The sequence below is a fragment of the Neopsephotus bourkii genome, unplaced genomic scaffold (genome assembly GCF_033783945.1).
Source record: "Neopsephotus bourkii isolate Nb327-2 ecotype Australia unplaced genomic scaffold, CSIRO-AGI_Nbou_v1 NB_940, whole genome shotgun sequence".
In the NCBI taxonomy this organism is placed as follows: Eukaryota; Metazoa; Chordata; class Aves; order Psittaciformes; family Psittacidae; genus Neopsephotus; species Neopsephotus bourkii.
In genome coordinates this window covers 618,738-634,552 of record NW_026901434.1, presented here as the reverse complement: position 1 = coordinate 634,552, position 15,815 = coordinate 618,738, and the positions used below count along the sequence as shown (strand labels likewise).

Sequence of the window (15,815 nt, the reverse complement as noted above, 5' to 3'; positions counted from 1 at the left end):
ATTTAGAAAAGCTTGAGTGAAAAAGTGTAACTATATTTATCAGGATATAAATTTCAAAGGCACATTTTGCTTCAGCACCTTCACCACTTTTACAACATGTTCCACAGCAAACAACCATCCAGATCAAAGCCACTAGACTTAAAAAGAGTTACAGAAATACAGGGATGGAAAGAACATTAAAAAAATAGTAATAAAATCATCAGGTCCATCTTTTTGCCCTGAAGAAAGTAAAATAACCTATACCATTGTGAAGAAATCTGGTTTAAAACAGTTTTCAAATAACCTGCCTTGATAGCTTATTCCAACACTCAACTAGCCTTTCAAATAGAAAGCCTTTACCTCAGACACAACTCTGTCACTCACAACTTTATCTCCATGTTCTACTTTTCTATAGCACCCACTAAAACCTGATTTTTTCATTCCATTGCAGTAGGAACTAATGTTCTTTCTACCTTCTTTAGCATTTCCATCTAACCTCATCTCCCTCCTGACAAAAATACTGGTATCTTCACAGAAAATATAGCAGATGGGACAAAATTCACCACCTTTCTGCCCTCTAAAGTTCAGTAATGTGCCCATCATGTGGAATCTTTAAAAACTCTCTGTTCCTTCCTTATCTTCATGGAAACTGAGAAGCTTTTTGTGAAAGTAAGAAGTTTCAGTTTCATCCCGCTTGCTCATCTCTTGGATGGCAGTTCTTGAATACTGACTTACATTTTTCTCTTTGCTCCTGTATGCACTCTTTATAGCTTAAAAGTCTTTATAGATTCCATTCTACTGCTTTCCAAATTATAACATGTATGAGGTGAAAAATATAATATGTACCTACACGGGGAGAAAAACAGAAGATGCAAGCATAATAAGAAAGCTCCAGCTGAAAGAGGACAGTAGGCGTAGGAATGCAAGAGACATTCCTGATACATTCCTGATAGAAAAAGACAACCTTCATTAACTTCTCAGAGAACAGCTGTAAACCCAGTTTAATTGGCCATTATGTCATGACTGCCTGTGTTACTCCTAGAGTATCATAAAGTGCTATATGTTGGTACTAATGCATTTGGACATAAAACAATCTTTTTTCCCCTTGAACAGGAACACTACTAGATTAATCTAATTTGGAATCAAAACACTTTAATAAATATATATATTAAGAAATACATACATGGCTTTGCCTGAAATGATGACAGGGAAGAGAAATACTATCAGGATGCCCCAGTGATGTTATTTTCTTCATCTTTCTATGTCCTTCTTAAACGCTAGAGATACTGGATATTCACAGTTGAATTTAGGATAACTGTAACATATCTACGAAATACCCTAGCCTCTACTGCTGTTTCTCTACTGAGAAATACTCAAACCTTACTCTATATTTTTATCTGAGAACAGATATAAACTGTATGAAACCAGAGAAATGTACACATCTGTATTTTGTAAAGTATTTGTTAATTTCATCTTTTTAAATTAAGATCAGCAGCCTCTTAAGAAAAAAATGTTTTGAAATTAATCCCTCTGCATCCACCAGTACTGAGAAAACACTGCAGAATGAGATGGTGTCCCTGAAAGAGGGACAGTCAGGCACAGAAAAGGGCCTTCAAAATTACTATTAAGGCACTTCAAAATTACTATTCCAGTTAGTGGGAAATGACTTCTCCTTCCCTAATGTTTTGGAATGTCTGGGATAGGTACTGTAGGAAGCAAAAGAGGTGTCTGAGACAACAGAGACAGATGGAACTGGGGCAGGCATTAGTAACAGATGATAGTTCAGAACAACCTATTAATAAAGGAACTAGCAAAAGAAATAATGAAAATCTTTTGCACCAAAATTCAAAGGAGCCTGAAGCTCAAGGAGGAAGAATACTAAGAGATCTCAACAGACACAAGACTAAAACTGCTCTTTTTCATTCCCTCCCACCTCTCTTCTGAGCTTCTAGTAGCTTAGTGATCAGATGCAATAGGAAACATTCACAGAATGTTTAGCTTTCCTAGTACCACTGCTTAATTCTCCTCGAGCATGAAGAGGATGGAAAAATCCTTTCCTCAATGAGTAATTCCATCAAGAAGCCATCCTGTAAACAAATACTCAATACTTTGTCCAATGCAGGTTTTTTGCCTCCTGGAAGAGAAATTGGAATGGCACAATGTCTCAGAACAAGCAAGTAGGTACAATCAAGGCCAGAAAGAAAAAATTGAAAGATTTGGTGAAAACTGTTCTACAATTTCTCTTGATGTTCCTTCCCAGCTTCTACCTTCAGCCCTCACAGACTGCCTGCTGGGACAGTTTTTTTCAGTGAAGCAACAAGGATGGTATTTCTGGCTATTTCAGTGACATTTGTGCACAAAGGACAAAGCTTAAAACCAGAAGCACCTTTCTGCAAATTACATCTGGACAGAGGACTTCAAGTTGCTCCTGTCTGACTTCTCGTGGAAGTGTGAAAAATAAGGAGCAATGGAAAAGAAGTCAAGAACTAGAAAAGCTCTCCTACAAACCTAACTTGGCTAGAACAAAGCACCTGTATCCTTTCAGACAATGCACTCCAGTGGTAGTCCAGCACTGAAAAAAATCTCCAACTCCAGAGAACGGACATGAACATACATACAGGAGGGACACACATGCAGGCAATCACTTGAAGAAGAAAATGATCCCACTGGAGAACAACTAAGACCTTCATGCATTTAAGTATAAATTCCATTCAGAGCTCTCTGAAGACATGCAATAGATGTTATCTTGGATCTTATGAAAAGTTTCAATAGCATCAAGTAAGAATGCAGTTTCAACACTGTATCAAGCATTTACAAAATGTCTGAATATTTCAGACAAGCTTGAAAAGAACTGGCTGCCCTTACCTACATTTGATCTCCTCTTGCAGACTAAAAATTGCCTTCTTATTCTCAGACCTTATCTGAAGTAAATAAAGGCAAGATGAAGTATTCTCTGAGACCTTCTTTGTAACTCAGTGAATCAAGAAACCTATGACAATGACTTAATCTATTACAGCTTCCTTCAGACATATTTTCTATTTCCAGGCTCCAGCTCTAAACCTCAAACATACAAAAGTACTGGCCTGAATTAATTTTTTGGTCATTTTTTGAAGAAGTACTTGGGCACCTCTCACTTACGTGGTTTTTGAGGGAAAGGAGGAGGTTAGAATGACTACAAAAAAAAACACACAGAAATCTGGCTCTGTACTTACATTAGCAGAAGAAAATTGCTTCCTAATTATATAATTATATTTTTTGTTTGATATTTCTCAGACAAAACTTCCTCATGACATACTACAGAAATAGGCAGAACTATGTATTATTCTTTCATCTTAGGGATAATGAGACATTTCTTTAGTCAGTGTAGATTGCTGCACTGCCACCAAAATCCATGGGATTATACCCCTAAGGGATTGTACAGCTTGCCTTATAGCAGTTTATTTAAAAAACAGTGCCTTTAAACACAGAAAAACATTTATGTATGTTTCCTGCATTGTATTCAATAGGTTTGGTAACAAATCATACTATTACCTCCAAAGCCAGTAGTCCCTTTCACACTCTCTAATAATGGCAGAACATTCTGTAGCCCACATTTTAATAGAGAAAGTTATTAAAATTCCAGGAAACAAATATAAATCATGTAATAGTAAACTTGTTCAAGCTGTCCCTTCCATGACCGTTTTCGTATGTATAAATTACCGTATGTGCTTACATAAGAACAGGGATGAGAGCAAAACCAGAGCAATAAAGCTTCTTATTTATAATCCAGGACAGCAAATCCTCTTTGATCCAGTACCTGGGATTTTTTCTTAACATTGCAGTGTACAAACAAGAATAATTTTCACAGTGACATTCAAACACACAAACAAGAGACCATCTGCCATGAGATGGCTCTATTGCAACAGTAGATTACCTGTTTCATTATGAACACACAGGTAGCATACTTTTTAGTTGTCCCTGGCAACGGCAGGAGGGGTTGGAACTAGATGATCTTTAAGGTCCCTTCCAACCCAAACCATTCTATGATTCTAACTAAAGTGATAAAATTGAAATCAAGCAATAGTCAGCCTATTTATACTTACATACATCAGAAAATACACATTCATGGATGTTAAACCACAACATATTGTTATAAAACAAATGAAAGTCCTGAACATGAATATGCACCTGCCTTAATAAAGAATTAAGTGACAGAACATAGAAGTCTTTTATTAGGTCTTTAGAGATCTTTAATAATTTTGAAAGCAAATGCTCACTGTGCCTATGAAAATGTTAACACACTGCTACCACTTACAGTCAAGACAAAAGCAAATTTCACAGTAGATATGAACATCTAGCTCTCTGTTTTATTAGAGAAAACAGTATCCACATTTATTCCATTCATTTGGAAAGAAGATCAAACCGACTTCCCTAGACAAGGCAGAGCGTACATATGGAGGAGCTGAGAAGAGGCTACTTACACTGGGAGTTGTTGTGTTGTAATTCCAGATCTTGATCTTGGATATACCGAAGTCATGTGACCGGGTGAGATTGCGGATCACAAAGTAAAGTTGGACGGGTGGATAGAAAGGGCACATCCAAAGGAAGCTTTCCTTCGTGATCTAAAGGCACGTACAAACAGACTGTCACTAATACTCTTCCTCCTAAAGCAGGATATTTTAATTAACTCACCACCCCACAGAAAAATACATACAGATTAGAAGAGTAACCATTTAACAAAATCTACTACATTAAGAGCAAAATCTTAACCTCATTTCCAAACAGTAAATCCGACTCTCCTGACTGTAAGACAGCTCACAACAACCTGACAATTAGATAAAGGTCAGCTGCTTGCTGTCCCAGTAAGACATCTGCACACTCACAGATGACAGGCCGCCTGCCATGCTTTGTAACTGCAGGGTCAGAGCAGTTTATTTTAATCAAATTAATCAGCTTTGCAGGCAACAGAGGGGATCACTGAGCACAATGCACACTGTATAATCATTTTACAATTTCTTAAAGTGCTTATGCTTCTCTTTTGCCCTCTATAGAGGGGAATCTTACAGAATTTTATTTCGATGCCTCTCTTTTAATCAGACTTTGCAGACAACTGATTTCATTCACAGATCTATGCCTTAGAGCTTTATATAGGACTCTACACTTTAAATTTTCTATGCTATTACAGAAACTTGCAATATGAATTTACAAATAACTGACAAACACCACATTTTAAAGTACCAAAGAATGCCTAATTGTGGACATTGTTCAGAAATGCTATCTCCACCTATTCAGAAATTGGAGAAAAGGATACATGGCATCTCAGAAAGAAACAAGAAGTAAAGAGTTTCAGAATCAAAATGTTGAGTATTAGTATACTTGATATCAAATGTTACCCCAAAACAGAGATGAATGAGGGCAAAAAGTAAATATATATGCAGATGACATTCAGTGGTTTGAAATTAGCAGATAAATTAGCTTCCTTTCTATTTTCAAGGCTTCATAGTATATATGGTCACAAAGTAGGTACACAAAGTCATTATTTTTCTGTATCTTTTCACTTTGAAGTGAGACTTCCATTTTTTCCTGAAGGCAGCAACTACAAAACTTTTCTACTGAGTACTTCAACATGTGCCTAATGATAGTAAGGGCAGAGCTCTGCCAGTCTCTTCAAAGATATCATGAACAGATCCACTTCTCAGAGTGATGATCTTTGTGTTCCAAATTCTTATGGTTCATGAAGTCTCTGCCTCAAAAGCCTCTCAAAGATTTTGGGAAACTGTGTTGTTATGAATATCAGTTTTAGGCATAAACAGCCATAAGATTGCCAGATAGGTTTAATCCTTTCTATATAAAACCAGAAATGAGCCTTTAAACATCAAAGAAATGAAGGACAGTCCTCAAATCAGTGTAAACCCAATTCCAGGAACAACTTCAAAGCTAGATCATGTCACTGAAGTCATAAAATGTACAAGAATGATTAAAAAACCATTTCCCACCAGCAGATAACATCTGATGAGGGATCCATCTCCAGACTTCTCAAGTCAGGACCTGATGCATGAGAAATAACAGGTTCTGGTATGTACTGTGATAGTGCCACATTCAGCAGCAAAACAGACCCTGGAGAGACCTGTCTATGCTTCTCACTAATTTATCCATAAAGTTGCACATGATCTTCCAAACAATAGAATGCGTATCAGAGCCAGGCCAAGTATCTTGAGTTAGAGGCAGCTGTAGAGATTATTTTGTTTATCATAGTGGGAGTAACTGCCTAGGACTGAGGATACATAAACTCACAGGTGTTACAGTCTCTGTCAGCCTGTCAAAGATCTGACACCAAAAACTGAAGAATGATGAATCCATGCTCAGACTCAAGACCGTGGAGGACTCTCACCTTTTATCACTAAGAGTGATGGTGATGTCTTTGCCTTCACATGATGTACTTGAGTCTGAAGTTACTGTCTCTGCAGCTAACACTGAAAAATCTAGACCAAAAGTTCTTGGAACCCTCAGGGTGAACCCAGTATGTCAGGGGTAGGAATTACATTTTGAACAGGATCAAGGGAAAAAAAAGTGAGGGTGGGAACCACTGGTCTTAGATTTTGTGTGAGAATGGCCCAAGACACTGCCTGTGTACTGAAGGTGTACACTGAAGGTGTACACGATGGAAGGAAAAGGCAGGCCCAAGCACTGTGAAGAGAAATGATGTGGGTCTGAGTGTTCACCATTGTAAGAAATGTATTGTTAGGTATTTCTAGAATTACAGTTATCTGTCCTTGTTATGCTAAGGGTTACAAGAGCTGTACATGAATGTAAGAATCAAAAAGGCTTACGGAAAACAATTACAATGAAATACCTAATCTACGTCTTATTAAGCATTATTTCCTTCACTGAGAGCACTTGATGGCCTGTGCGGCACTTTTTTCTGTTACAGCATATCACAAAGTACAGGTTAATTAATTTGTTGGTTTTTCTAATGCACCCAAAAGCTTTCATATATAATCTAAAATGTACACAAACTGGAAATCCTGCTTTGACTGCTGAAGGCATCTGCAGCTCAATTACCACATAACCACATTCTAAGACCATATTCCCTCTCCAGATTGCATCTTCTCTGACACAGTACCTTTCCAGCATCAAAAGAGAGTACAGTGTCAGAAATCAAAGGAATATATAAATCATTGAAATATAAAACCTCATTGCTTAAGAATAATGGTACATATGAATATATGAGATATGCTGAGAATAACAGGTTTATAATGACTTAATGAATCTATTACTACATAATTTACAATTATCTAAAGTCTGAGAGTTACTACTATGACTACTGAGTGTCATCTACCAGGGAGCACCACCTATAAAGAAGAATGTATATTTGTGACTAAGATTTTTCAGGAGACAGTAAGAAAGATGTTTGAAGTATAAATATTTGTGTGGAAATGATACTAAGTTTCAACTAAAATTCACAAGAATTCATTTTTGCCCTCTTTCCATTCTCATTCACCCTGCAAGCAGGAAAGTATCACTAGCATGAAATGAGTTAGAATTTATATTTTTTAATAGTCTAAGTCATTGAGTATCCTTATCTGCTAAAATCATACTAATCCTAACTGCCAAGGTCCATGGAGACACAGGACACACAGTGAATGTGCAGCACAAATGAAATAACGGCTGTATTAAGCACTATGGATATTTGCTGATCTCTTCAGTAATACCAGAATTTCATATCAGTTACTGTCTTTTGCCCATAGTTTTTAGCATGTAAGCTGCTCATGTTCCCTCATCTTATAATCTCACAGAAGAGCCACGAAATACTTTTACTACGTGATGTATTTTTCTTAATCTCTTGTTCAAAACTACTCAATTCTTATTCTTCAATGATTCTTTCCCTAGGTAAAAGGCTAACAAGGAGACAGGAAAAAATAAGTTTCCTTCGTGTGTTTACTTATATTAAACATCTGGAAAAAGTTAGCAGTGAAGTTTCTATACCTTCAGATCACAAGAATTACTTAAGTTTATCAGCAGACATAATGTAAAAATGTGAAATTCCACATCCTTAAATGTTTGTGATCTTGTTCTACACATATTATGATTACATTAAAGTGCTTAAAAAACTGAATGTGTTCTTTTATCCAAGATAATACCAGAGTTGATATATAAGGAGACAGTTAAAGCTGTCTCCTTCAGTTGCTCAGTTAAGCAAGTCAAGCAAATTAACCAAATTCTGTTCTAAACCAAAATTATACCTGAATGCCAACATCTGGGTAAGGAAAGCAGGATTTGTTAATAATGAGCAATATTTGTGGGTTTTTTTAATTATCAGACAGTTGTTATGCAAGTCAGGTTAAAAAAGCAACCATGTTTCTAAAAAAACTTTGTGATATTAAGGAAATATTATAATGAGAAATTTTCACATCCAGGACCAAGCTGTCTTACATTTAAGTTCTTATTGACCAAGCAGCACAAATCCCCTGGGTTGTCAGCATTCCGAATGTCCACATCATGAGGAGACACAAACATCTTTTCATTGTATAAATCAAAGAATTCCACCTTGCTTAGGCCCACGTTTACAGGATTTCCCCAGTTAGAAAGAAGTTCCATAGTCACATAAATAGCATCTTGTACTTCCATACCGGTTGCCATCTGGGACAAAATGAAATATGGTATAAACATAAGTGACAAAACAATAAAATGTGCAACAAAATAAAGACTGTTAAAACTACAATACTGATGAATCAGAAAAAAAAGCTTGCAAACTCAAGGCCATCTGGATGATATTCAATCCAGGTTCCACCAGTTTTGCCCCACCTCAATTAATAAATCTATGGCAGGCTAAGAGAAAAGAACTATCATCCTCTTAGGAAGCCTGATTCTTTTGTCATTTTGATGAACAAAGGAACAGTGATAAATTCTCTTCTCTTACACTGCCATAGGTTTATTAGTTGACTTGGGGCAGAAGTGGCAGAATACAGATCATTCAATCTCTTGATTGAATCATTCCAATATTTCAGTAATACCGGGAAGCATCATTTACAGTACGCATATACACAAACCTTCTCTCTCAATATGGATTTGTCATCAGACAGGAATACATCATTGTCACAGGCAGAATTGTGCTCAGGCTCTTGAAGGACCTCTGGATGTTTCTTCTGTTGTCTAAAACATACATAGTCTGTGTTACTTTCTCATAATTCTTGTGTTTTTAAGAAACAGTTTAGTTGGTTCAAAGGTGAAGAGATGACAAGACAAGCTCACTCTCCCCAGGGAACAATCCCACATACCCCTACACTGAATGACAACTATTGCGGTGTCCCACCCTAGATAATTTGGTTAAAAGAGTGGGCCCCAGTTCTCAGCTGGTTCTGAGGCAGGCTGAGAAAGTAACACATAGGTAGTATAAAAACAAACAGACAAAGATGCTGGCAGTTCCCTTATCCACAGAGACTGGCCCAAGGCTGGAATTTTCTCCCTAATTTGATACCATTTGCATGATGTCTCAGGTATCTAAAGATTATCAGATGAAGACGTACTACACTACACCTGGTGGTATACTGAAAAACATCTCTTCAAAACAGGAAGCTAGCCTTAAAAGAAATATATATATACCTGGTTCCAGAAGAACAAATTCTCTCAACAGCTTCTTTGACGTCAGTCCTTGTCTGGCTTTTTTCTGCAGGTTCATTCGTTGTACAAACAACAGATGAAACAGAAAACTTCTTCTAAGTAAGAAAAAGATGAACATGTTTCATCCACACTGTTCTCTACATATCAGTGAGTATAAATCTGCATCTCTGGAATAAATAAGAGTTTGGGCCCAGCTATGGTTTCAGCTAACCTTAGCTAATTTGTAACTATACTTCATTAAAGCACATTTAACAGACTTGGTCTTGATTTGACATGAAAGACTTGAATTTGGAGCTTGATCTTTGTTTGGAAGAAAAGTAACATAAAAGCATTCTCTGATGACTATTCAATATATAAACATTGAATAGTATATATGTGTCTCTGCCTGAACTCTTTCCTTCTCCAAAATAGGATCATAAAGACTTTCAAACCTCCAAAAGCTCAGTTTTATTAGAATAATAAGAATAAAATTCTGACTTAATTTTTAAATATAGAACTATCAGTGACTATTTAAGAGGAAACAGAGGAAAAGTTCTGCAGACTGACAATGCTCTGGGCTCTTTCTGCCCATACCCAAGTCTGTACCCTCCTTCCTTTGTTATTTTTCCTAAAAAGTTGCTAGTAGCTTCCGTCAGAGACAGAATACACAGCACAGTCAACAACTAGTCAGAGAGGAACAGCAGTCCTTCTGCTCTCAGGTCACTTCCATTTCTATGATTTTTGAAGAGTAAGGGAACTTTAAAATGCTTAGAAGTTCATTAGTTTTTTAGTATTAAAAATTCTGCATTGTTATACATTTAAATACCAAAGGCCAAGTTCCACAATTGGGTAAGCAAAATTAAATTACTTTTGGAAGATCATTTAGGTCAGCTTTAAGACTAAGAACTCACAGTTTGTTTTTGAAACTCCACCTCAAGTACCAGGGTAAAATTACAACTATTTTAAGTGTCATTTCACTATTTCTCATTTAAGCACAACAGTATTAAAATTAGCAGGAAGATGCATTATGTGAGAATATTCAATAATATTTGTTGTCTTGATCACAAAGCTATAATATCTAAAAACCAAGAGAAATAAGATTGTAAAGTTGACCTAGATGGTGAAATCAGATGTACTTACCTATAGTAAAAGAACATTTTCACCTTTGCTCCTAACCAAAACTCCCCAGCAACCTAATGTTGGCTCAGCAATGACAGCGGATATATATTCACCATGGCACTAACTCACAATTTCAGGGAGCATCAGCTTAGGCTAAAGTAGTCACCTATCTTGGAAACTCTCAGAATTCAAATGAAGAACTCCATGAGCGCCTAGGCATATCTCTTTTCCTTCCTATTAAAATCAGTCTTCTAAACACCAAACTGGAAACAGACTTTGAATCCATGAGCACTGTCCTTAACAGACAGTTTTGTAAATCTTGGTTTATGCTTAAATTTATGTACTTTCTTTTACTGTTAGAACTGAATTATTTGTTATGCTCAAAGTTTAGCTAAGATTGTCAATACAAGCCTCCTTATTCTTTAAATTAACGAGGAATAATGGTCTTACCTGAATAAGAAGGGGATGGATTTTTGTTGATTTCCTTGTTTATAAGACAAGTTTTTAATTATTTTTAAATGTGGTTGTTGGAGATAAGAGATATACATGCACTGGTGCAGAAAACCCATACTATCCCCTCCTCACTAGGAGCCAACAGTGTACATGACAGCTCTGCTCCAAAAGCAGAGTATTTATTAACAGGGAACAGTGCCCATATTAATGAGTCCAGTAGGAAGACCGGATTTATTGGTATGGAAATCACGTATTATTTTGTTTCAGAAGCTTCCAGAACGAAAATGGCCCAACCAGGCATGCATGCAGCTGTGCATTTCACTGTACAAACATATCATGTGACTGGTCTATCTGTTGCTCAGTGATCCCTGAAATCAAGAGAGAGTTGTGAGATACTAACCTGAGGGAGCAGATTAAAGAAAACCACCCTATGGAAGAATAATACAAATTCAATTACACTGAAGAGGCATCACCATTCATTCATACACAATCTTAATTGTAAGAGATTGTAATTTATGGGGTTTGCTACTTGATCAAACAGCTCTCCTCTATATTTTGCCATACCTTCTGAGGGCTTGTGGAAAACATCTGCCCTTGCAGATCCCTCTGCAAGACTTCATTTTCAATTTGCATTGCTTTAATCACAGCTGAAACCAAGAGATCAGGATCCTTCTCACACACACTCTTTCGAGTTGCAGAAAGTGGGATTTCTGGTCGACTTAAGGGTCCTGCCACCAAAAGAAGGAAGGAATATTCATTTGTCTGGAAACACAAGTATGGATCATTAAAACAGCATACATTTGAAACATCCAGTTCAGCTACTGACACAGGGCTTTGCTAGCTGTCTGTAACCATCTCAAGCAAGGCTGAATTGCTCCAATTTGTTTTTATATTAAGATTCCAGGTCAGAGATACTTTAGACAACAGCTGGAACAGTATCTTAAGAGCAGACAAACTGGCAAATGAAAAACATAATTTTTATGCTTTAAGAATGTTTTGAACTTGCTCTGTTCCGGTATTTAATGGAAATGCCTTGTAAAGGTCCATTGAAAAAAAAGTATATGTAACTTCAGCACATCAGAATTTTTCAATGTAACCAGGGTATTCAGCTATTTTGGAGGAATCCAGAAAGTCTTCTAGCAAAACAAGGGGAGTCAGGAGTTGCTACTTGCAAGGCAAGACAAATGACCTTATTACTTAAGTAGCCATGAAAATGCCCATACGCATCCCAATCTTCCAAGCAATCATGGAGAAATAGAAACGTCACAGCCTATAAACAGATTTAAAAGACAGGAAATAAAATTTAACAATAGAGGATCCAAGACTGGACTAAAAGAGTATCACAGTGGTTATATTCAAGGACTTCAAAAGTCAAGGGAAGAAAAGGGACAGAATCTACACAGTCATTTAGATCAAGTGAAAATATTGAAGAACAGGCTGACAAGCAAGCATGCTCATAATGCTGCAGTGAGATTTACTAAGCAGGAGAGTAAAACAGCAGTGGATGCTAGTAACATGAAGACTACCTTGGAAAGACAGGAATTAAAACTGAATAGAGACTTGCATGCATTCACACTCTTTAGGCCATATGTCATCCATGCTCATAAAAACTCTTACCAAGTATTAGTCATCTCTGAAAATACAAGGACAAAATACAGTCCTTTTTACTTTTTTATACCAATCCCCCTGAAATGGAATTAATTTAAGGATTTAAAGTGCTGGTTGGACAGAAATGTTTCTAACAAGCACTATTAGAATGAGAAAATGCTACGCACATCTTTGGAAAGTGGTCAAAGCAAGCATCTGCTCAGACAGATGGTGGGTGAGGGTCTCAAACCACAGAGATTTATTCTGAAGCCAAAAAGAATTAGCTGCTTTTCCTCAATTTCGTTTTCTGCCAATTAAGAAACTAATATTTTGACTTTTCAAAGCCATTAGTTTTACTGCTTTCTTGGGACACATCTGCATTATGATTCTTTGAAAAGAACTATTGTAACCACAGAGTATGGTAAGTCTGAAAACTTTATCTCACACCTTTCAAAAATCAAGTTCATCAGAATTGTTCAATTAAGGACTGTGCTGAAATAAGAACTGCAGCCATGATTTCAGGCCCTAGATTTGTGAGGTTTTGGGGTTTGATTTTTTATTTTTTTTTTTAGCCCAAGTAAAGACCACACCTTAGCAGCAGATTTATAGAATAAGCAACAGTGCTTTCAAAATGATGTGTGCCAGTCCAGGAGAAACATTTTCCAGTATGGTACTAGATACCAGCTCACCTACCCAGCACTGCAGACTGACCTGCAGTGTTCAAGGTGCAATTCAAGTACAGTCCCAAGCAGCAACAGAGCTAATTTTGCTGTGTCATTAAAACTAGGCCTTTACTGCTATAAATGCATTATGTTAGAATCTTCCAAAGCATCAATTGCTGATTTTGAGAAGCCACATTTCTGTTAATACCATAGGGAACAGATCTCCATAAGGGAAGTGGGAAACCCAGAGCAAGCACAAAGACTGAAAGGGAGAGGAAAAATTCCTGTGGTGTGAAAGAAGAGAAGGAAGGTAGCAAACATGCAACAGAAGACAAAAGCATATAGGCTGTGGTCTTTCTCACAATTTTACTTGAGATAAAACACTCCAGGTGGTAAAAACAACAACAAAAAAACACATTAAAAAAAGATTACAACAGCTAAGAAAAATGACATAACAACAGATGCATGCTCAAATTACATCTGAGCCAGAGGGCAAAAATGCACAAAAACTCTCCTGATTGACATTATATATTCTTATTTCTTACTAGAACAGTTCTTCTCATGTCTTTTTCCCTGGTGGAAGAAATCAGCAGAGAATGGCCGCATTATTTTGTTTTTCACCACGACTGGTCTGACAGGAATGTACATTTCAGCATCATCTTTTCTTTTTGCTGAGAGAACTCGTCCTGGCTTCACTTCTACAATAAGGAACAGGAAAATCAACTTCAGAGATATTTAGGAGCAGTCAGCCAGGGAAAACTTACTGGATCTTAACTGCTAACATGTTGCCTATTTAGTTACATTTGCATAAAGTGATAACCTCCATCCTGCCTCTCTCTCATTGATACTGTTCCATTGCTATAGAAGTACACAGGCAAGGCTTGAACAGACTTAGTGAAACAAAATAAACTATATTGTTATAAGTTACAAATATCTCTCATCTGTATGAGGTATTTACCTACATTACTGTTAAGAAAAGCAAAAGTAAAAAGTCTTAAATAAAGACTAAAATGTTGTCTTATTTAGAAGTTTCAAGGCAGGGGAGGGTTGCCTGGTGTAGTTCATCTGCATCACAGCTTTGAAATCTCTTTGGGAAAAAAAAAATAATCACTCTCCCAAAGATGTTCTTCTCACTGCTGCTCCATCCCTTGTTCCTATCCCTTCTTCTGCCTCCTCTCCACATTCATACTCCACTCACCTCTGTGATACTGAGAGAAACACTCCTTTTCTCAATGTGTTTAAAGATTGCTCCTCTTAAGTTAAGCAATTAACTGTGGATAAGGAAAAAAATACAGCACCCCAAACCCCAAACCAAAATGCATGAATGTACCCGAAACGTGGGGGGGGTGGAAGTCTGAGAAATACTGAATGCAGGTCAAGGTCTGGTTTCTGCCTGAACGTTCTACCTTTAACAAGCTGAGGGGTTTTTTAAACAATTTTTGAGACCTAGGGACTGGTTTGGAGTTTGCACATTTGAGATCTTCAAAGGAGAAAACCTGACAAAAGGAAGTGGCTGATAGCCAGATTAATTTGCTTTCTCAAATCACTACATCTCTCATGAGGGATCAATAGCACATGCTATCAGAGTATGAAGTGGGCTACATTTTTTTCTTTGCAAAAAAAATCTTATTCTACTAGGAAGAGGATGCGAGTCTCCCAAATCAGAAGATTAAAACAGGTTCATGAGAGTATCAAGTAGCCATTGATGACTAATCAGCAGCAATTCTCTTAAAAGTAATACTTTCAAATAATTATTATTATAGTACTGTGGTAGTGTATAATACACAGACTTACTACTTTGATCCTGGCTAAACCCCAAGACAGTAACGGTGCCAGAATCAAGGCCAGAACATCCCCCAGCATTCCAATGTTCAGAAGCTTCTTTCTGCAGTGATTTACTGCTGTGTAGCTGAAGACCTCCAAAGCTTGTAACTGTTTCCTCAGTGGAAGACAGTTCTGAAAACACATCTTCTTCAACAGAGTCATATTCGTCACTAAGAGAGTCTTCTTCCATGCTTTTCTCTTCTACACTGAGTTGCAAACTTCTTCTTGATTCCTGGTACAATTCAAACAGATTTGTCAGTAAAACTCAAACATGCACTGTAAAATAAACAAATGCAGAAGCCCTTCCTCCCTTTGGAGAAAGAAAATCTCATGACCTCAAAGCCATGATGCTGCTAAAAATATTCACATTTCTCTGGCATGTCCTCACTCCTCTGATGAGAACTTGTAAAGAAAAATCCTACAACACCTTTATTCCTTCTCATCAGAATGTTTGCAGGAAAATTCTGCAGGCCAAGGAATTTTCATGTGCAAAACCAATTCTGGAGAATAAGTTACAAACAGGAAATAAGTATTGGAGAGGGCAGAGGCATGCACTTTTCCAGTATCACACAGTTAGATTACTGTCTCTTGTGGATTGCTATCTGAAGACTA

At 37.0% G+C, this 15,815-nt stretch overlaps 1 protein-coding gene across 6 annotated transcripts in view; it reads right to left on the bottom strand.

Moving 5' to 3' along the window:
• Positions 1-15,815, bottom strand: part of KATNIP (katanin interacting protein) — a 60,234-nt gene that overhangs the window by 33,466 nt on the left and 10,953 nt on the right. For 4 of the 6 annotated variants that reach the window (XM_061358207.1, XM_061358205.1, XM_061358206.1 and 1 more), the window contains 7 exons: positions 15,174-15,435; positions 13,925-14,077; positions 11,695-11,858; positions 9,562-9,674; positions 9,009-9,111; positions 8,392-8,598; positions 4,440-4,580 (listed from right to left, as the gene is read on the bottom strand). In XM_061358207.1, coding sequence (XP_061214191.1) covers positions 4,440-4,580; positions 8,392-8,598; positions 9,009-9,111; positions 9,562-9,674; positions 11,695-11,858; positions 13,925-14,077; positions 15,174-15,435 — 1,143 coding nt within the window. The remainder of the gene's footprint in view (positions 1-4,439; positions 4,581-8,391; positions 8,599-9,008; positions 9,112-9,561; positions 9,675-11,694; positions 11,859-13,924; positions 14,078-15,173; positions 15,436-15,815) is intronic. The other 2 variants (XM_061358204.1, XM_061358202.1) reach the window with 2 other exon arrangements.